Genomic DNA, 21,084 nt, shown 5'->3' on the forward strand with positions numbered 1-21,084 from the left:
GTTTTATAAGCAGTATTTATTTTGTACAAGCACCATTACTCACCTTCAGAGCACTACTAAAATCCATTCAACAAGGTCTACTTTGTGATGTGCCTTCACTATCTGACCACACAACCATAAATACCAGCTCTTTTGTCCAAAAACACAAACTAGTGGTGAGAAGCCTGCTGATAGGTAACCTAGCCATAGAGTACAGAGTACAGTAAGGAGGACAAAGCATCACTCGTGCTTGCCTTTTTTACATATTCTTGCAATGTTCCACTGAAGATACTCTTGAAGACAAAGACAAGGCAAAGTACTGACTAGCCATTACCACAGGGGGCCACCAGGGAAAGTCCACACTCTCAAAAATAATGTGTTAAATAACAGCACACTTACCCATGTTACCCATTTTAACACATTTCATTGGAAGTAAAGCAGCGCTGAAGAACGATCAAGAGCTTCACTACATCCAGAGTGTTCTTTAAGTGATATTTTGTTGATTTTACACATTAAAATAAATGCCCTCATGAGCAGAAGAACATTTCTGACTGAAGAGAAACATATTTCAATGCATCTTGTGGATCCAGAGACAATTGTTTCTTTGTAAGCACTAATAAATGATGTCTGGGCAATTTTCTGGCTAATATAATGCATGCAGAAATATAATCATGTTCAGCTAGAATACAGAGCTACAAACTTTCGAGAGAGGCGAGCTAGCAGTGAGAGTAACACCAGCCAGCTGAGGGAGTCCCGGCTCCCGGTGACTGGTACTGTCTTTATTTTTTAATGTATACAGAGACAAAATTCATTTGCTTCAATGTGTTTCCTGGACAGAATTTATTCTAACATCTTTCAACAGCTCTCAACATCAGAGGATTAACCAAGTAATCATGCACGGCTCACAGAAAAATAAAAAACGTTACTCATTCATGAAATGCAGACTGGTCATATACGTAAATAACATGGAACGTCACATTTAACATGCCTTCATCACAACTGTGTACAATTATAAAATGCTGCAAAACAAACACGCACTGCTCTTTTTCAGTATGTGTTTTACTCTGCATACTTACAGGTAAACACGCCCCTTTGGTGTGTTTGAGGTGTTACTTGGGAGTGTCTAATGCTGCTGTCAAGTGCAAGTTTATATATAATTATGTGGAAGGTAAACATGGTATGGTTGTTGTAGTTTATTAGCCAGCTGCCAACTACTAGTTTTAGCCTATTTAACGTGTGCATTGAAACACAGACAAAGCAGAAAAGAAATGTGGGTTGACTGTACTTTTGAATGTTACGATTTTACAAATATTGATTATTAAATTTGTACAGTCTTATTTTAACTTTTACATTGTGCCGGCTCTTTCCATGGTGTTAACATTAGAACCAATTTGTGCTGCACTAAAAATTTCAATGTATCTGACTTCATCATCCAGTTTCGAAGGGTGTACACACAATGCTTCCTTGTTTTGCAATAAAATGAAGACCACTTGAAAGCAGCATAAGCAGTTACCTGGTGCAGTGCATTGTGGAAGAGACCTCAGTGGGAATAAACTTGTGAATTTTATGGGCTGAGGTGGGGCAATCTGAACAATTCTTGTACAAGAATTCTTGTTTCCTAAGATCCTAAATATATGGACTGTATGGGACAAACTGATGGAGAATGTTTATTTAAGTTTTTAATCAACATTCCAAATTAATTTCCACATTCCAAGACTGCTTTACAGTCCAACACAGAGCAGACAACTCAAAACCCAGCCTCGAATCTAGCTACATTGATCCTACATTGCATTGATCTATTTGAAATCATCTCAGCATCCATAAAGATAATTTAAGAGAGGTCACTAAGAGAGGCTGACTTGCAGTGAAGAATATGATGTGACAGTTGATAACCGACAAAACAGAATCAAAACACTACAATATTCAAATACTGTTAGATGATAAGAAGCAAGTTGGCTGTTTAAGAAGCCAAAGTTTTAGCTTTTAAAAAGTACATGCTAACATCAGACAGGTTAAAATAATAACCTGCCCGTTTTTTATCTATTTTCACCACCATAACTTGAGTGCAAAATTAAGGCACATGTGGGGAGTGACAGATATATTTTCAGTATTCATTTACAAATGATGCAAGAGGTAACTTCACAAAGAATGGCACATCTATAAAAGGGGTTGGGTGAGAATGACTACATAATCAATTTGGTGTGGTTAGGAGTGCAGCAGCAATTTCTAATCAAAGTAACTTCTCTCATTCTCTTTTAAAAACCAACGGGCAGGACAACTTACAACACATGCATTTTCTGTCTTCTTGTGCGGTTGTGGGTTGTTCTGTTAAAGGCAGTTCACCCACGAGGTCGAGTGCTTGATGACAAAAAGTTTAATGAGCTGTTTGTACTTCTTTGCTATTTGAATAAAAGTATTTCGAAAACATAGTTTTATCCTTGCCTCTGCACTAAAAGTGGGATCTGGAAGGCAGTAACATAAGTGTCAAGGTGAGTTCGAAAAGACAACTATGTTGATGTTGTTTTTTAATGCCATACTCCTTGTTGTGCCACTCCACCCACCTCAGTGCAGACACTTATGTTTTGGGTCACATAAAATAGCACCTGAGAAAAAGGGGAGAAAATGTGCTTACTCCCACATGTTGCAACATGTTGGCATTATACTACTAAACTGAATTTGTTCCTGCGCAAAAATAGGCCATATGATGTTATAAAATGTTAGTATGATATGTCTATAATATTTCTGCCATGTAAACAGAAGGATATTTATCATTTTGGCAGAGGCCACGTCACATGTCCAACAATGCTGCTCCGTCTGACAAACTCAAACCAGCACAACACCCACTAACATGCCACTTCCATGTTGGTGTCAGTGCTGTGCTAAGAATGGTCCACCACTCAAATAATATCTGGTCAGCAGTGGTGCTATGGTGGTCCCCTTTCACTGACGGCAAGAGTGTAAGGTGGAAAAACTGTGCAGCAATGGATGAACTACAGTCAATAATTGTACACCTACAAAGCACACATATATAGTAGGTGTATCTCATGAAATTGGCAATGCATGTAGGTGCTAGGCCTGGGCGACAGGGCAACGTAATGGAATATTGACCATTGACAAGTAACCCGAAGGAAATGGGTAAAAGGTGATAATCGCCATGTTGGCAAAATAACTGACAGAGAACTAGAGAGGACTAATTTACCGTTAAACAGTATGCTAAATATGTTGGGTTCACGTTCCATTAAGAAGGGTGTGAGTGCACACCCCAACAATCATTTTTTTCTGTTAATGTGTGTGTGTGTGTGTGTGTGTGTGTATGTGTGTGAGAAAGAGAGAGACGGAGAGTGAGACACACACACTTAACAAACAGAGAGGTTTGTCAAGTGGATGTCTGTTAGTTCGCTGTGCTATAACTGTATTGCTAGCAAATTATTTTACTTTACATTAAGTTTAGCTTGAGTGCATGGAACCAGAAATACATGTCATCGCGCTTTGGAATATCAACTTGCTTCAATGTGACTCACTACAGTAAAACAACCAAAAACAAGCTAAAGCGACTGGATTTTACCCTTGAGCAGCTAGCTCCAGCCCTGGAGAGAAAGTTCCGATCCCTGTCTATGGCCGTGAAACAGGATCAGAAAAAAGGTAACAAACAGTTTTAAATAACAATAAATAGTACTAACTTTTACTGTAAAAATGATAAGTTATAATTGGGACATTTAAAAGCCATCAAGCTATGGTAAAGTAAGTTCCCCACAGTCTCTGCTGAATCTGATTGTATATATAATTGATAATTGCGATTTTTTAACTAGAGAATATCATGCTGTTTTTAGATTTTGTCCAGACCTAGTAGACACAAGGCAGGTGAATTCCTTTTAATTCACAGGTATTTTCCAAATATCCAGATAAACCATACAATTATTCATATTCTTTCAAGGAATAATTAATAATAATAATAAAAGCACATATAAATATCTATAACGTAATATAGCTACAATTGTAATACCTATATATTTGTGTATTAGATAAATATGCTGTAAATTCACTGTAATAATAATAATAATAATAATAATAATAATGTCAAAGTTACTCAATAATAAAGTCATACATCACTCACAGCCTGTTCAAGTCAGTGAGGAAGTTGGTGTGAAAACAGCTATCATTTACAGTTTACAGTTACTGCTGTGCAAGAATAAGGTTTTGGTGACCTTTTACCTGTAAATATGAAACACGACCACAGTCAGCATATTCGGAATTTTAGTTTAAAACCAATTAAGAGAAGCGAGCAATGCAAATCAACGGAAAGTGCAGAGTTGTATTCTCCCACGGCGTGGGCGTGGCCTACATGCGCTCTGTCTCACAGGACGACGTGACGAAATGTCAGCTAACGTTCCCCAAGGAACCGCAGTCAGAAAACAAGCATAAAGCATTTCCCCAACGTTAGCCAAGATAACACCTACCAAAATACCTAACCTATAATTAGCTAAGGACACTACCTTATCCCCTAAGAACACAGGCTAATATACAGTATACTACAGTATAATCATACATACATTATTAGCTAACCTCCAAACTGAAATACTGCATTAAATCCGATGTACTAAATTAGCTTTCACATATAAGCTAGCTGATATGGTTAATCTTAAACTGTATGCAAACATTGGTGGATATTTTACATTTTACTCCAAGCAGTAGCATTAGCTCACATTTGCAAAATAGTAAATTAAAACAGGTTTTAGTAACTAATTAATGACGTGCTACTTCTAACCCAGCTATCCTGAGCTTTCCAGGTGTTAGGCCGTAATGTTATCGTTAACGTTAGTCCGCTGGCGAATAACCTCTACAACCTTGACGTTTCATGTACTTGCAACTTCTAGAACTTTCTACAAGTTTAATTTCCAATATTAGTACCACACAACCTTAGTTACACTCAACTATGTCATGAATTTACACAATAGACGTATGTATCTGGATATTACGTAGCTACCTTCTTGAAGTAATGCTCTCTTTCGTTTTCTTTTATTTCATCTTTGCTGCTGCCGCTTCGTCCGTATGAAAACCAGGTGAAATAGAGCGGGAAAGTCCGTTAACTTTTGAACTCTCCACGTGGGCGGCGCGTGCTCACAGCGCACATCCACTATGGATCCTTTTTCAGGAAATATTCATTTGTAATTTTTTTAAATTAATACATAAATACATCTCACTATGTAGACCTAAGTAACCAGCCAAACAAACTAATGACATTTTGACTTCGTGACCATTTTTGTCACTTATATGTAAGAAAAGTCATAGCCTAAAAAAAAAATACCCCCCACCAAGGCCTTGGTTAAGAACCCGCTGTAATACATTTAATGCACCAAATGCATTCACTATCATCACTGGTAAATAACTGTCAAAAGAAATGTAATATACTCTTCTGTAAAACTAAAAAGTAAGCAATATTTGCACAAGAAACAAAAAAATATACTGAAACACGCCCACATAAGGGTTCATGTGGTACCTGCATGTATGTAGATTTTCTGGGCTGCCCTGTTTTAGCCTATGTATTTATATATGTTATATTTTTCAAAATATACATATTTATCACTAAAAAACCATAAAGGCCCACAGGAAAACAGAATTCTTTTTTACTTAAAAATTTCATTTTGGGAAATTTTCATCATCAGTCAACATAAATAAGCAAATTAAGTGGAATATTTCTAACACACAATTATTTTGTGTGTGTGAGAGTTTTTTTTAGTACTGACACAAGTGGACAACAAACATTTGAGAAGTGTATTTTGTTTCTAGAGGCAAATTTGCGTTTGTGTGCCATTTTTTGCAGGGCTTGTATTTATATTGTTTACCATTTGAAAACATTATTTTTTTATTGGTAAGTCAATTATTTGTTCTCTCATTTTTGTAGCAAATTCATTTTTATATCACCTTCAGTATTAGCCCTAAGACTACCAAGGGGTGCAACATGGCCCACTTGTGGTCTATGGCGCAGTGATTAAGAAACCCTGCTGTAGAGGATGTGTACTTATTTTCATTAAGAAAAAACTTTTGACCAGGGGTGTACAAACATTTGCAATATATATTGGTTGGTGTATGGCACGGCTGCTAACAGTTTCTCTGTTTTCATTGCTGTTGCTAACTTTAAGTAAACATATCTAAAGTTTCTCAGCAGTTTGAGATGCGCTCAAGCTTTAAACTTCACAATGTGGTTTTGTGTGCTAAATGAATTAATTTGGGCTGAGTGAGTTTACAGCTTGTTCAGGGGGAGGAGTCAAATGTTGAACATGATGAAAACTGAAAAGAAGACAGTCACCTCATTCACCGCATTCATTTTGTCAGAAAATTCAAATTTTATTCATGGAAATAACACAGGACCCCCTCCCCCTTTCCAAAGTTCAATTTTGCCTCTCTCATGGAGGTCCCTTTAGTCTTAAGGGCAGTCTGAGATCCCCCAAACCCCTCCTCAATTCAAACCCTGCATATATGCCAACCTAGACTAACTCTCAATGCATGATTGCCCCACAAAGGTATGGCTGGGTGTCCTTTTTTGTCACCCTAAGTTGTGGATTTGTGGCACTTATCTTAACTTTTCACTCCTTCTTTACTGCATTAACTTGATACTTAAGGAACGTCAATCTAATATGTTAATATTAATCTAATGCATTATGGAAGCATATCAGCAGCAGAAAATGTCATATGGAAAAAGACAGCATATGTGTATGTTTGTATGTAACTCACATATGCAATGCTGGGCTCAAAATGAAAACTTAAATTCAATACCATAATTTGACACTTGATTTACACAAAGATTTGAAAAATCTCACATTTTCAAAAAAATGTTAACTCTGAAAAAAGGCAACAAACAGGCCTCTAGTCAGGTATCAAATCTTGATGACCATCTGTTAAGCCTTAAAGGTTGTTTTGTACTTTTCAGGAGCTGTGAGGTTCTGAGTTTTCCTTCTGAAGACGCTGAAGACTGCAACAAGTTTTCACTGTGCTGGGAGGAGCCCCTGCTGGGCATAACTGAGCAGCTTTGTAGTGGAGACACAGGAGCATAAAGGACTACAAGACAACAAGCTGTCTGAGTGACGTACTGTTACCTCTCCTCAGTCTAGTCTGCATATGCATGCCTGTTCTATGTGGCTTAAAGTTGCATACAAGCCAGAACACTAAAGCTCAGTGACATGAGATAAGAACTTGTTTATATCCATCTACAAGCTATCCTTACAGACATGATGGAACCATTTCATACTCATTGAAACTGAACGACAAGATGTTCATTTGCCACTACCCACACAGTCTATGTTGGTTAATGCCATCCAATATTCTTTCTTGTAGTCATTAGTATTACGTTTTCGCATGATTTCAAGACCAATCATAGATATATTGACAGCTCTGATTTTAAAATAACAAATAAAATTCATGTATTTGATTAGTGTGATAAATGTATCATTTGCATTAAAGTAGTTTTGTTTGGGAGCAGAGAAAAAGAGAAGAGAACCTGCAGCTGTAATAGGATTTTAATGGTCTGCTCTACTTTGGTTTCATTTTTGGAAATTATTCATCTGAGATTTTTTCTTCTGTCTCCTTTTCAGTTCATCACTGAGTATGCCTGTAATGCTGAAAAGATTTTCCAAGTGAAATTTGAATCTGATTTTAATTTTGAAATTTGAAATCTTTTTTTTTTTTTCACTTTTAAAAATTATTTTCTAGATTTTTACATTTGTCTTCTAAGTGCACTCATGCTGTGGGGAATTATCCAACACTTTTTCTCCTAAGCAGATTTAGAAAGTTGGCATTTTGAGTATTTTTGAAAACATTTGCTTCTGTTACAACATACACTCTGGTTTGGAAACCTGTTTTTTTTTACTTTTTTCCAGATGTGTACCAGAGCCCTGGCATGTCCTTCAGATCTTGTAAATATAGATAAGAGAAAAGACAGGAGTTTGGTATTTTTTGGGAATCTTTGGGGACTTCTGTAACATAGGAATGAAATCAAAGCAGCTACATGTCAGAGAATAACCAGGTAAATGAGAGAGACACTCTTCATAGTTTAAAAAAATTCTCTGAAAACAGACAAGAAACAGGGCTCTAGTGGTGAAAAGGTTTGACTATTGCTCCACTGATGTTTAAAAACAAATAAGATAAGGTACGTCTTTGCATATGTTTAACCCTGCAAAACATTTCAAAGATTAATTTAAGGATGAAGTGAATATAAGGAACTCCTTGTCATAACACTAAAAACCTATGGCAAGACGTCTCAAAGCTTATTACAGAGAAGATCTATTCTGTCGTCTGTCCTGTTTGGCTACTTTAATTATGAAAGAAGCTTAGAAAAGATATAAACTACAAATTTATTAATCATTCCAGCTACGTTTCATGCAAAAAAATCCTTAGTGAAAATGTATTTATTTTTTAAATGTACTTTTTGTTTTATTTTTGTTCATTGATTAATTAATTAATTTAGTTTGATTTGTTTAGATTTATTTTTATTTTTCGTGGTATACTATTACTGTGACTTCCTAACATATACATAGTGTGTACACTATGATCTTCATTGTAGTAACGTGGATAAGTTTGAATAAATAAATAAATAAATAATAAAAATAAATAAAAATACAAATACAACGTCATCGCTGTCTAGGCGCAAAGCGTGTCGGGACACGGTGGCCCGGTGGGCGCCATATTGGAGTAAAGCTATTGTTATAAGGAGAGAGAGAGAAGGAGCAAGAGGGGGGCTGCTGCTGGCTGAGTTCATCTTTTCTACTGTTGCGATCTAAATATACAGGGTCTTTTCTACGAAGGGTCATGAAAGAAATGTCAGCGTAAGTAACGCGCACTTGTGCACGGGCTGCTCTGTTTTCGCTGTGCTCTGTTGAGTTAACGGTAACACAGTAGTCGTAGCTAGGCTAATTTAGCCAGCTAACAGCTTGCTAGCAGGTGGAACATCAACAACCAGCAAAACTGTACTTTACATAAACATTTCTCTGCAGATTCACGAATCCTTCGTGCGCTTAAACACAGACAACCTCAGCGTGTAACGTGTGACAGATTTGCGGTGTCTATTTTTTGATTAGGCTAATAATTATCTTTTGTTTGCCATCCAAGTCGGGTCGATAAGTTGGAATGAGTCGGATAAAGGAACTGAGATTTGCAAAGCTGTAGTTGATGCACTTTGTTTTGTAGTTAGCGAACGTAGCTACATACAAGCTATAGAACATAGCAGACATCCTAGCAGCTTCTGATGGATGCTGCTTATATGTTTAATTTAAATATGGCACGTTTTATTTACTACTGTTGGGAAAATCTGCCACTGCTCAATCGCAGTAACGTTAACTTTAGCTGATCGTTTCGCAACAAGCGAGCTAACTATGTTTTAAGACATTAACAGTTGGAAGTTAGCTAGCGAAGGCCCTGGCAAATAGCTAAATGACTTCGTAAACCAAACTTATATGTGAAATATTATTATGACGGTGTTAGATTACTGTGTTTTGGTAGTAGAAGATCCAGTGTAGCGCAACATAAGTTACCCCCTCGTGTTAGCACTGGCATGTTTTACGTGTCTTCTTCGACCGAGCCAGTGTGCTGGGTATCTGAGGTTGTCGTAAAAGAGACATACCAGCCTTCTCGACGTGTGCTATTGTCAACTGGAGGCATGTAGCTAGATTACTAGTTCATAGCCTACACTCTTATCTCTACAGAAAAGCATTGTCCATAGAATGAGACACCCTAGAGCAGCCGGACATGAGCCTAAGGTCACCATGCCCAATACTAAGTATCAGCTGGACATGTATGAGCCTCCCAGCATTGGGCCGTGGAGCAGTGGTTCTCAAACTGGTTCTCAGGTATGACGAGACAGTCCAGATTGTTTCTCCAACCTAACTTGCAACACATAGGGATAGGGCAAAAATATGAACTGTCTTGGGGGTCTCTGATGACCAGTTTGAGAACCACTTCTCTTGGGTGATGAGTTGAAGTGACATTTATGATCCAGACCTAACCATCCATCATCAGTACCTGACCTCACTAATGCTCTTGTGGCTGAATGCATTCAGATCTTCACAGCAGTATGCCAACATCTAGATAAAATCCCTGTTAATACCCTTGATTTCGTTGGCTGAGCAGTTGGACATATAGTGTATGCACAAGCTTTTGATTAGTCTGTTGGCACAAAGGATATTGTCTTACTTTGTCTACAGAATTCACACTTGGTTTATACCGCAACTAAGTATTAGCAGTTTTGTCCATTTATTAAGATAATGTGGCATTCTTCATCATTTAAAGTGTGAAAACAACAAATTAGCTTAATCCTTTCCTTTTTGATTATTCTTGATAGTGGAGATAAAAGAAGTTTAATGTATGACCTCATACTTCAGTCCTTTTCTCAGTTTAGGTCCTCGGAGTTGTGATCTTAATGCTGAATGGTGTGGTAAATGGTGGCTGATAAGAAAGAAAGATGTATGCTTAACTGTACTTCTTTGTTCCAATCACCAGAGCCAGTAATAATATGCTTAGTGGGCAGCAGCCTCAGAAACACTTTGGCATCACGTCCTCAATCAGCCTGGCCTTTCCCAGGGAGATAGACCGCCTGTACACTCAGAAGCTCATAGAGGCCATGAAACCTTTTGGAGTGTTTGAGGATGAAGATGAGCTCAATCACAGGTGAGGGCTGTGAAAGAAGCTAATTAAGCTACAAATGGGCCCTGAAGATTCTAATGTTGAGTGCATGTGTTTTGATTCATTTTTAATTCAGTACATATACTAACTCATACTCAACTTCCACTTACTTTGTTTACCTCTGAAGCTGCTCTCAAACGACTTCTGCTTACTGGTCTGTAGTTAGTATCACATGTGCCTTTTGATTCTGTCGATTTTGCCAAGTGCTTTCGCTGTTTTGACCAGTAACCGGTAATATTGAGTACTGCATATTATTGTGGCTACACTGATTAAGTGGAGGAAATTCACCCTTGCAGCTATCTACTCTGTCAAGTGTTTTCTTGGTGTCTTTCTTGTTTGCAATGTGACACTTATGAGATTTTCAGCATTTGTGTGTGGCAGAGACAAAGTTGTGTGAGCTTCTGTTTGTCATGGTGAAAACTAAGCTAAGGTTTCGATTGTTCAATTTTTTTTGTCAGACTTGCAGTTCTTGGAAAACTTAATTCATTTGTTAAAGAGTGGATTGCAGAAATCAGTGAATCAAAGGTAAACCTGCTTATGATTTTCCTCCTTTTCATTTGGCTTTTTATGGGCAATAAACAGTCCTAAACAAATGTCTTCTGTTATAGAATCTGCCACCTTCAGCTGTAGTGAATGTTGGAGGCAAAATCTTTACCTTTGGGTCTTACAGACTGGGAGTGCACACAAAAGGTATTCTTGATAATGTTGATCAGCTAGACCTAAAATAACCTTAGAATTCAAACATTTACATCACATTTGTGACGTTTAACTAGAAGGAACACGTCAAACTTCTGTTCTGGTGCAGGTGCTGATATAGATGCTCTTTGTGTGGCACCTCGTCATGTTGAGAGGAGTGACTTTTTCTCATCTTTCTTTGAAAAACTGAAACAGCATGATGAGATCAAGGACCTACGAGTGAGTACTTCACGTTTTTTCATGTGCTACTCTGTTACAAATTTGTACACAGGTCTGTCATTTCAGGTGTCTCAATACTTCTGTTTTAGGCTGTGGAAGATGCCTTTGTACCAGTAATCAAATTTAAGTTCGATGGGATTGAGGTAAAGCAGTTCTTTTTAATTTTTATAGCGTACTTCTGAGGAAGTGTCGTCATGACCATATTAGGAAATCTGGGTCTAATGTGTCATTTCAAAGCCGATACATTTTTCCTCAGAACGTCACCAGATCCTCCAGAATTAAGAGGTCGTTAAGGAGCTGAACATGGCGATTGCTACATGCAAGCTAGTGCTGCTGCACACTGAATTAACATCATAAGGCTGGCAACCTCACCAAATGTACACAGGACCAAACGTATTGGCTTTGCAACATTTTTGTCAACCATGGGATGCAACAGCATTGATTTTAAAATGACATTCATTTTTGCCATAGACATAATCAGCTTGGACCCAGAGTTCCTAATTTTATGATTCCTACTACAGAATGACACTGGATTTCAGAGGTCTTTTCAATCTCAACCTGCTTGTCCACAGATTGATCTTCTTTTTGCAAGACTTGCTCTGCCGTCCATCCCTGATAACCTGGACCTTAGAGGAGACTCTCTGCTTAGAAACCTGGACATAAGATGTATTCGCAGTCTAAACGGTAATTCCCTGAGTTTCTCCTTGGTGTTTAATATCATCTTTTTGTTGCTGTTTAATTTCTACACCTAGTCAGTCAGTCCTACATCTACTATTTTGTCTCACCCTAACTCTCAAATGGTGGTTTTTACAGGTTGCCGTGTTACTGATGAGATCCTGTACTTGGTTCCTGATAAAGAGAACTTCAGACTTACCTTGAGAGCGATCAAACTGTGGGCTAAGCGTAAGTTAAATTAGACAGAGTCCTAAAGCTACTTTTGGTAATTTCATGGTTCTGTTTTTCTAACTTGAACTCCACATGAACAGCCTGAAGTTTTAAAGTAGTTTGAAAAAGCATATTCTATTTCACTCTGCGGCACACAAAATGTTACCTGACTGAACAGCATTGAACAACACTGCACATTAAACATTTGGTGAAGGCAAAGTATAGCCAGCTTCTTTTGAAGGTATGGTCTACAGCTGTACTCTTGGATGTAGCAGTTTGCTGCAGACCAGTGAGTTCTATACTTTTTCATCTGCCCAATTGTAATGCCTTTAGACCAGTGATTTATCTGTGCTATTATTTTACCTCTTTACACTCTTTATACCACTTTAAAAAATGTCTATTTTTTTGGGCTTTGGAGACACATTATGTCCCTTTTGAGGAGTGCAGTCTTAAGGGGTGACTAAGGAAGAAAAAATGTACAAGTTTGCATTACTGTTTTGAGGGTTTTTTTTTTTTTTCTCTCCAACAATATCCTAAAGGTCCACTAGGGGGCTGCAGAGTACAGCTTCAGAGTTTCTGTGCTTGGAAACTGACCTGTACTCATCGAACATGGGAGTAATATTACTGTTTGCGTACAGTCAATAAACTACATGATATCTGAATGAGAAGTTAAGTCTTGTAAGTGCAGCTGTTGGTGATTGATATAGGGACACTGATGTATCTCAAAGATAAGCAGTGTTCATATTCACACAGCATAGCATTTATAGATAGGAAGTAGCATTATAAATACAGGTAGTTAGATATTGTAATGATTCTACTATATGCTGCCATAATTCAAAGAACATTCTACCGTGAAACAGTGAAAGACATTCTTAGACCTCAGTACATTTCGATTTTCTTTATTTTGAAATGCTTCCTACAGGCCGTGGAATCTACTCCAACATGCTTGGTTTCCTTGGTGGTGTGTCCTGGGCCATGCTGGTAGCTAGAACCTGTCAGCTTTACCCAAATGCTGTGGCTGCCACCCTTGTGCACAAGTTCTTTCTTGTCTTCTCCAAATGGTGAGGTCCTTAGCTTATTGCGGTTAAATCTATACAAATTCTAAATATTTAAACAAATGCTTTTAAACACAATTTCATTTTGTGTGCACTGCAGGGAGTGGCCAAACCCTGTGCTTTTAAAACAGCCTGAAGACAGCAACTTGAATCTGCCAGTCTGGGACCCACGGGTGAGCGTATTCCCCTACTTTCACCAAAAATATAAGGCCCAGTGTTTATGTAACTGCTTGCTATTCTTCTATCTGTCATTATCTCTTGTTGTGCCCCTAGGTAAACCCTTCAGACAGATACCATTTGATGCCGATCATCACACCTGCATACCCCCAACAGAATTCCACCTATAACGTCTCCACTTCCACACGCACTATCATGAGCGAGGAATTCAAATATGGTTTGTATTAAGGAATAAAGCTCTGCATAAAATTCTTTACTCACCTGCACATACTTGTATTTGTCAATGGTTAGACTTCTCCCCCTCCAGGCCTTACAGTCACAGATGAAATCCTTCAGGGCAAAGCTGACTGGTCCAAGTTGTTTGAACCGCCAAACTTTTTCCAGAAGTACAAGTAAGTGACTGCATATTGCAGTTCTGCTGTACTGTTATACTGTGTGTCAAGGCTTTAACAATTGGCCTGCTTGTATGTTTGTTACAGGCATTATATTGTGCTCACTGCCAGTGCATCCACTGAGGAGAATCACTTGGAATGGTAAGCAAAAAAAGCATTTATTACTGCTTTTGCATAGAAAACTTGCAAGTTGCTGTTATTGAACAGGGGCTGTCCCCATGTGAGTAGCACCACAGACTTTTGATACATCTGTTTTCTCTTCTTAGGGTTGGTCTGGTAGAGTCTAAGATCAGAGTTCTGGTTGGCAATTTGGAGCGCAATGAATACATCACACTTGCACACGTAAACCCGCAGTCTTTCCCATGGTCGAAGGAGAGCCGCAGCGAGTAAGTATCTTGATTTCACCTTAGAACTGGAGTGCACTTAACACTTCATCATTGGGTTTGCACAGCACAAAAGTTCACTTGTGCAGAATGCACGTCAAAGCATTTTAAATGCTAGCCAAGACGTGGGCTTTGTTGTGGGGTTTGACAGAGTCTTATGTGATACTTGATACAGTATATCTGTTGGCATAATCTTTTGCTGGTTTCCCTTCAGTGGCATTTACTTTAAACGTGATTTGTACAGGAATGAGTTTGTGTCAATGTGGTTCATTGGAATCAACTTCAAGAAACTGGAGAATGCTGATTGTGTGAACATTGACCTAACCTATGACATCCAGTCCTTTACAGACACCGGTAAATTACTTTTTTCATTTGTACTAATGTTTTTGTGTATTAGTTAACTGTATTTAAATAAAAATATGATCTTATAGAATTTAAGGTGTACTAGAGATTTGCCTAAAGGAATTTTATTTTATTTTTTGGGGGGCGGGGGGGCAGTCTATAGGCAGGCCAGCAACATTAACATGTTGAAGGATGGGATGACCATTGAAGCCACACACGTGAAGAAGAAGCAGCTACACCAGTACCTGCCTGCTGAAATGGTGCACAGGGGCAAGAAGAAGGTTTGGACAGCTCTTAGAATGGAAATGTTGACTAAAACAATGACTGTGGGTAGTTTTGCACAACTTACATGAAATTCTAATTTTGCCATCTTATCAGAGCCTGGGAGACCTGAACCGCAGTTCTAACAGTGGGGGGTCAAAACGTTGTTCACTGGACGGCAGTCAGCTCGATAGTTCCAGAGATACGGATACAGGCACCCCTTTCAGCTCACCCACCCCAGTCAGTAAAGCATGCAAATCAGCATCCACCCCTGGTGACAGGTAGTTTCAAAATCATGACTAGAAATGTTTGGATTGTGTTTAACTGACAGTGCCGTTCTGAATATTCTTGTGCCTTGCTTTTTTTTAATCAAATTGTTTTGTGATGCTTTGATCAGTATTACCCCTCCCAAACCTCCGGCCCCACTGTATGTGGAATGCTCCCCAGTCTCTGAGTCTTCTCCTTCTGGGAAAGAGCTGGGAATGTCCATACCAGTTATTGGAGCAAGTGAGTGTTTGCATGCTTCTGTGTTGATTGATTGATTGATTGATTTATTTATGTAGCTCATGCTGAGTTCGTTATTGTTGCTTGTTTGCACAAACACAAAGGTGTGTAAATGTTTGATCTGGGTCTGTCTGTGTCTTCTCTTTCTCGGCTCTTAACCTTTAGCCACGGTAAAGTCCACTGCACCCCCTGTAGGCAGCACTATTCCCACTGTGGTGGGCCGAAACGTCATTCCACGTATGAGCTCACCAAACGCCAGCCCGTCTGACCTGCCCAACGGCCTTAATGGAGCTGCCCCTAAGAGACCCCACTCACCCTCATTGGAGGAGCCACCCAAGAAACTCAAAGACACAGAGCAGGTAAACTCAGTGTCTGCATCCATTTGCAGTTGTATGAAATAATCACCATGAAAAAATTGATTTAATGCAGTCTGTCTTGCCTCTTTGGTCTATTTTTGTCTTCTCTAAATAATCAAAACCGCATTCGCTAAGTAGATGTTTAATGTCATTAAGGATGCTGAATGTTTTCCTGTTATATTTGCTTTTGTTTGACACATACTTTTTAAGTAGTTTAAAATTAGTAGTTAAAAGTAGTATTAGTTAAAAGTAGTTTACACAGTTTTCTGTTATACTTAACTGAGGTGCTTCTCTTTAAGAATCTCAGCTCTTGTGTTTTTAATCCAGACGTTCTCAGATGATTCTGCTTTTAAAGAACCATACCCACCTTCTAGTAATGGACAGGATCAAGGAGACGGCCCTGCAGTGGTAAGTGTAGTCCACAGGTGCATGCAATTAATCTAGATTGCTACTATATTTTACTTTATCCACTTATATCACAGAATATTTTAATGTAATTTAAAGTTGTCTTAAAGGCAATCAACTGCAAAGGAACTGCACTAACTTGGATTACACAGGCCTAATTGTGCTCTTTTTTCCCAATGAAACATGCAGTTGGTCGGTGTTCTTGACATACTGCATGTTATAATTTATTACAGTATGATGAAATATATTGCCTACCTTTACAATCAGCTGACTGAAATCTGTTTTAAACAGGAGGGTCCTGCAATGACAAAACCTATGCCCATTCCAACTATTGATACATCAAGGACACAGGTATTTAGTATACTCAGTATGTCATTATTCAGGACACTGATTAAACCTGATACTTTGTGACATGTAGTTGTCTGGGTTTTATTTTTTATTTTATTTTTTATTTTTCAGAGGCTGCCCAGTAAGGAGCTACCAGATGCCTCCTCTCCCATTCCCACAAGCAACTTGCGTGTCATTAAGAACTCAATCAGGCTCACTCTTAACCGATAACAGTGAGCTCTCCGCAGGTAATGTTGAGCGTGGCAGCCACTCCAGGTTTCCCTCTTTCTGAGTTCACCCTCTTTCACACAGCTGTCTGCACAGAGCCAGACCACTGTGGCCAATGAGAGTGCTCTGGCTGCCTATGGCGTGCATCTGATCTTCCGGATGACATTGTAAATGTTATAATTGTAAAGTATAAGACTCTTGATATATATTTTTTTTAATACCGCCTTAATGTGTCAATGCTTGCTAAGTAAACACCTATCTGAGAGTGTTTTGAAGCGAAACTTGTACAGTAGGTGTAGTTTGTATATAATGTCTTTAAAATCATTGTTAGTCTTTCTATACCATTCTAATGTAGTTTTTACTAACAAAAAAAAAAGTTTAAAAAAAATGTCTTGTTTGTTCTTGTAAAAGAATCCCCATTGTTTTTGTCAGTGTTTTCCTCCTCACGGTCTTTTGTTATCATTGTATAGGTTCTGATGGGGGTTTGAGGAGGACTTTGTGTGCGAATGGACCTGCATTGTCATAACTAGGACCCCTTTACTGATATCAACCCAGTGAACCATTACAGATGTATTTACCCTTCCAGCAACAAAGTGAGAGGGCTGCTGTTGGGTATGGTTAGTAGGGCGAGGATTACTGAGCAGGTCATGAGTAGCCTTGTGTTTTGCTGAAATGGTTTATAGCTTTGCTGAATGGCCTCAGAGTGAATTTAGTGTGTATGTGTGCACGTGTGCGAATGAGTGACAAAATTATTCCCTGACTTTAGGGCTTCACCCCTGCGCCTCCCATGGAGGTTTCTTTGGCAGCATCTTAATTTCAGTGAGAACAAAAAGTTACAAATGAAATGTTGAATTTCCCATTTGTTTTGGTTTTTTGTTTTTTTTCCCTTCCCATAAACCACTGTTTTTGCCCGTTGTACAGAGAAGCATCAATGTATTATTTCAAAAAGAGGCTTACTATTAATTTCGGGGTTCCTTAACCTTTTATTTATATTTGCTTATTTGTACCATGTAATTTTTATATCACAGGCATTGCAGTTGGAGTTTTCTTCAGAACATCATTTACACCGCTCGGTTTTGAGTCTTCTTGTTGAACTTGCTTTAGGGAAACTACTATATATGTGCATTATATAGTAGTAAATACACTTGTCCTGATTTTTTTTTTTATTTTTATTTTTATTTTTTATGGTAGGGCAAAAAAGTTATTTCGAAACGTATTTTTGTATGTAATGTATTCTGCCTCCTTTGAACTGAGACCATAAAGTTTCACAAAACCCCATCCCGACTCTGTTGTCTTTACTGCTGGTCTACTGTTTATAGAACTCTGTACATTCCATTGTATTGCACGTAGTGGTCGATTTCCTCATAGGAAGTTTGGTGGAATAATCCTTTTCTGCTCCTGCGCTGAACGGCGTGATGTCAGCAAACCTCAGTCGTTTTGCCTTCGAGAGGAAAAAGCTGAACTGCACCGAACTGCCAAACCGGCCCGGGTTGTGAGCTGTAAGCATTTAAAGTTGCGGAATCTGGGAGTGAAGTGTGATGGAGTTGGAGCGTAGGACGAAATACGTTACGGCTGTTTATAAGGCATCGTATAACTACAGTGGTTTAGTACAATCACAATAGTTACACGATAGTAAACTGAGAGCTGATGTTTAGTTGCTTTACGTTTCATTATACAGTCACAAAAAGTGATGTGTTAAATAACAACACACTAACTTATGTTACCCGTTTTAACACTTTTTGTGTCATTGTTTTCTGATTAAACACGTTTGGTGTTAAAAGTAACCAAAAATGTCATCCATAACGGGGGAAAGAAATATTTCAACACATTTTCTGTTAAACGTAACACACTGGTGTGTCTCGTTTGAGACCGAATGTGTTTTAAAAGTGTAGATGAACTATCATTCTCTCCTAATAAGGGTTTTTTTGTTTTTTGTTTTTTTGAGAGAGAGAGAGAGGAAAAAAAGTCCAGTTGGGGCGTCTTGTGCAGAAGACAAACCGTCGCCCCGCTAAATGTAGTGTGCTCATTTTTTATTTTTCTAGGCTGTCGTGTACTACGATTAGAGAAGGTGACAGACCCGCTGGGTGTGTTTATGTTTTATTGTCTGGACCAAACTTCCTCGTTCGTGTTGTTTTCTGGGAGATTCCCGGTTGTCCGTGTAGGCGAGTGACGTCACGAGGGGATTACCCTTGACAACAGCACAGGCCCTCAATCTTTACTGCGCTGCACTCCTGCCTCAGTTTTACCGGATCAGTCTCAAGATATACTGTGTCCAAGAGAGATTCAGACACTTACTCTCATTCGTGAATGCAGCTACTTAAAAGTGCACTCGTTCAACTTCACACGCGGCTTGATGTCCATACAAAAATAGCATAGGCAGCAGAAGGGGACGCACTGGAGCAGCCGCACATGAGCCTGGGGGGTTACCATACTCAGTGCCCAGCGTCGACTAGAGGAGTATCCAGCTTCTCAGCGCGGAACAGCATTGCGTTGGATGGAGTAATGGAGCTCCATCTAATACATTTGGAATGAGTTGGAGTGGTGTTTGTAGTCTAGAGCTGACCATCCAGCCTGAGTATCTGACTTCACTAATGCTCTTGTGACTGCAATCAAATCATCATAGCAGTGTTGCAACATTTAGAGGAGAGACGAAGGGGGATAAACTCCTTATTAAACCCCTTGATTTTGAATTAGCAAGTGGCAAACTTTTGGACATGCAGGATACGTATTAGCCATGCTAAGTGCTTAATAAACTTTGAAGCTCTTCTTTCACCGAAGCAGAGATAGAGTGGGTTATACAGAAATCAGTCACTTTCCTAAGTTCCTGAATGTTAGTCAGTTGCTTTATATTTTTCTTAATAATCAGGAAAGGTATAAAATCTAAACAGCGGACATCTAAGGGTCCTTTTTCGATTTCCAGAAGTACTGAAGGAGCCTGCATGCACCACTGCATTCAGTTTTGAGTTTTCGCACCAACTTTAATAGTGTCTGTGAAACAGATATTCAAGACCTCATGTAAATCAGTAGACTTCACCTTTTGGCATGCTTTCTGACATGGTGTAAAAATTACTATGTTGACCCCTATTACTGAAAGGAGGTATCAATAAGCTAGATATGTCATTTTTTTTTATTTTCATTAGTAATTTTCAATTACAAAGATACAAATAAGGGACAAAGAAACGTCAAGAACAGAACCTATTTATCTTGTGTGTTTTTGCCAGGAAAATCAAAATATACAAACACAAATAAACATAAATACCATGAAAATAACAAGAATTTGATGTTTTCAAACAAAGTAGTTGATCTTATGAGCTAGTTAGAAGGAGACAGGCTGTGTTCCAGGTTTCCCTTCGATGCCCCCAGCCAGTTCAAATCCACACAACTGATTTAACTTAATGAAAAATTTATTAGCCAAATCAGGTTTTGGATGATATCTACAAATAATACTGGGCTGCCATGAGGACAGGTTTGAAAAGGATTAAATAAACATATTGACAGACATATCAATAAGCAGACAAATGTGTACTGCCCAGAAAAATAGAAACTTCAGTGCCGCTGAAGTTTTTAAACACTGTGTCCACTCACTGTCCACTGTATTAAACACACCTACCTTGTGGGTCCACCTTGATGATGTAAAGTGAGAGACAGTAGCTGATCTCTTGCTGCACAGTTTGTGTTGGTCATCCGCTAGTCCTTCATCAGTGGTCACAGAATGCTGCTGGATGTTTTTGGTTTGTGGACTATTCTCAGTCCAGCAGTGATACTGAGATATTTAAAAACTCCAGCAGCACTGCTGTGTCTGTGTCAGCGCAACACACACTAACACGACACCACAACATCAGTGTCACTGCAGTGCTGAGGATAATCCATCACTCAAATAATACCTGCTCTGTGGGGGTCCTGATCATTGAAGAACAGGATAAAAGGGGCTAACAAAGTACGAAGGGAAACAGATGGACTACAGTTTGTAATTGTAGAATTACAAAGTGCACCTATATGGTAAGTGAAATTGGTAAAGTGGACAATGAGTGTAGAAATAAGGAGATGGTTTTAACGTTATGGTTTGTGTATACTATATATATATACATATATATATATATATATGTGGGTGTGTGTGTGTGTGTGTGTGTGTGTGTGTGTGTGTGTGTGTGTGCGTGTGTGTGTGTGTGTAGCTGGTAGAGGGGAGGAGCACGGAGCAGAGGGG

General features: G+C 38.7%; 1 protein-coding gene across 1 annotated transcript; it reads left to right on the forward strand.

Annotated features, from left to right (window-relative positions):
- Window positions 1-8,654: 8,654 nt before the first annotated feature.
- Window positions 8,655-16,926, forward strand: papolg (poly(A) polymerase gamma). The gene is made up of 22 exons (XM_036574304.1): window positions 8,655-8,798; window positions 10,468-10,635; window positions 11,109-11,175; window positions 11,259-11,340; window positions 11,456-11,565; window positions 11,655-11,708; window positions 12,138-12,249; window positions 12,379-12,468; window positions 13,373-13,511; window positions 13,606-13,678; window positions 13,779-13,899; window positions 13,990-14,074; window positions 14,162-14,215; window positions 14,341-14,460; window positions 14,702-14,811; window positions 14,956-15,080; window positions 15,178-15,341; window positions 15,458-15,567; window positions 15,730-15,923; window positions 16,248-16,328; window positions 16,617-16,676; window positions 16,785-16,926. Exons 1-22 carry the CDS (start codon window positions 8,782-8,784, stop codon window positions 16,881-16,883), a joined length of 2,235 nt encoding a protein of 744 aa, XP_036430197.1. The 5' UTR covers window positions 8,655-8,781; the 3' UTR covers window positions 16,884-16,926.
- The last annotated feature ends 4,158 nt before the right edge of the window (window positions 16,927-21,084 follow it).

The sequence above is a fragment of the Colossoma macropomum genome, unplaced genomic scaffold, assembly GCF_904425465.1.
Source record: "Colossoma macropomum unplaced genomic scaffold, Colossoma_macropomum, whole genome shotgun sequence".
Classification (NCBI taxonomy): domain Eukaryota; kingdom Metazoa; phylum Chordata; class Actinopteri; order Characiformes; family Serrasalmidae; genus Colossoma; species Colossoma macropomum.

What these genes read in the sequence shown, in the direction of transcription:
- papolg (XM_036574304.1), top strand. An exon ending in ATGTATTCGCAGTCTAAACG is followed by an intron (nt 12,250 to 12,378) that starts GTAATTCCCTGA and finishes TGGTTTTTACAG; the next exon opens with GTTGCCGTGTTACTGATGAG. An exon ending in GAGGAGAATCACTTGGAATG is followed by an intron (nt 14,216 to 14,340) that starts GTAAGCAAAAAA and finishes TTCTCTTCTTAG; the next exon opens with GGTTGGTCTGGTAGAGTCTA.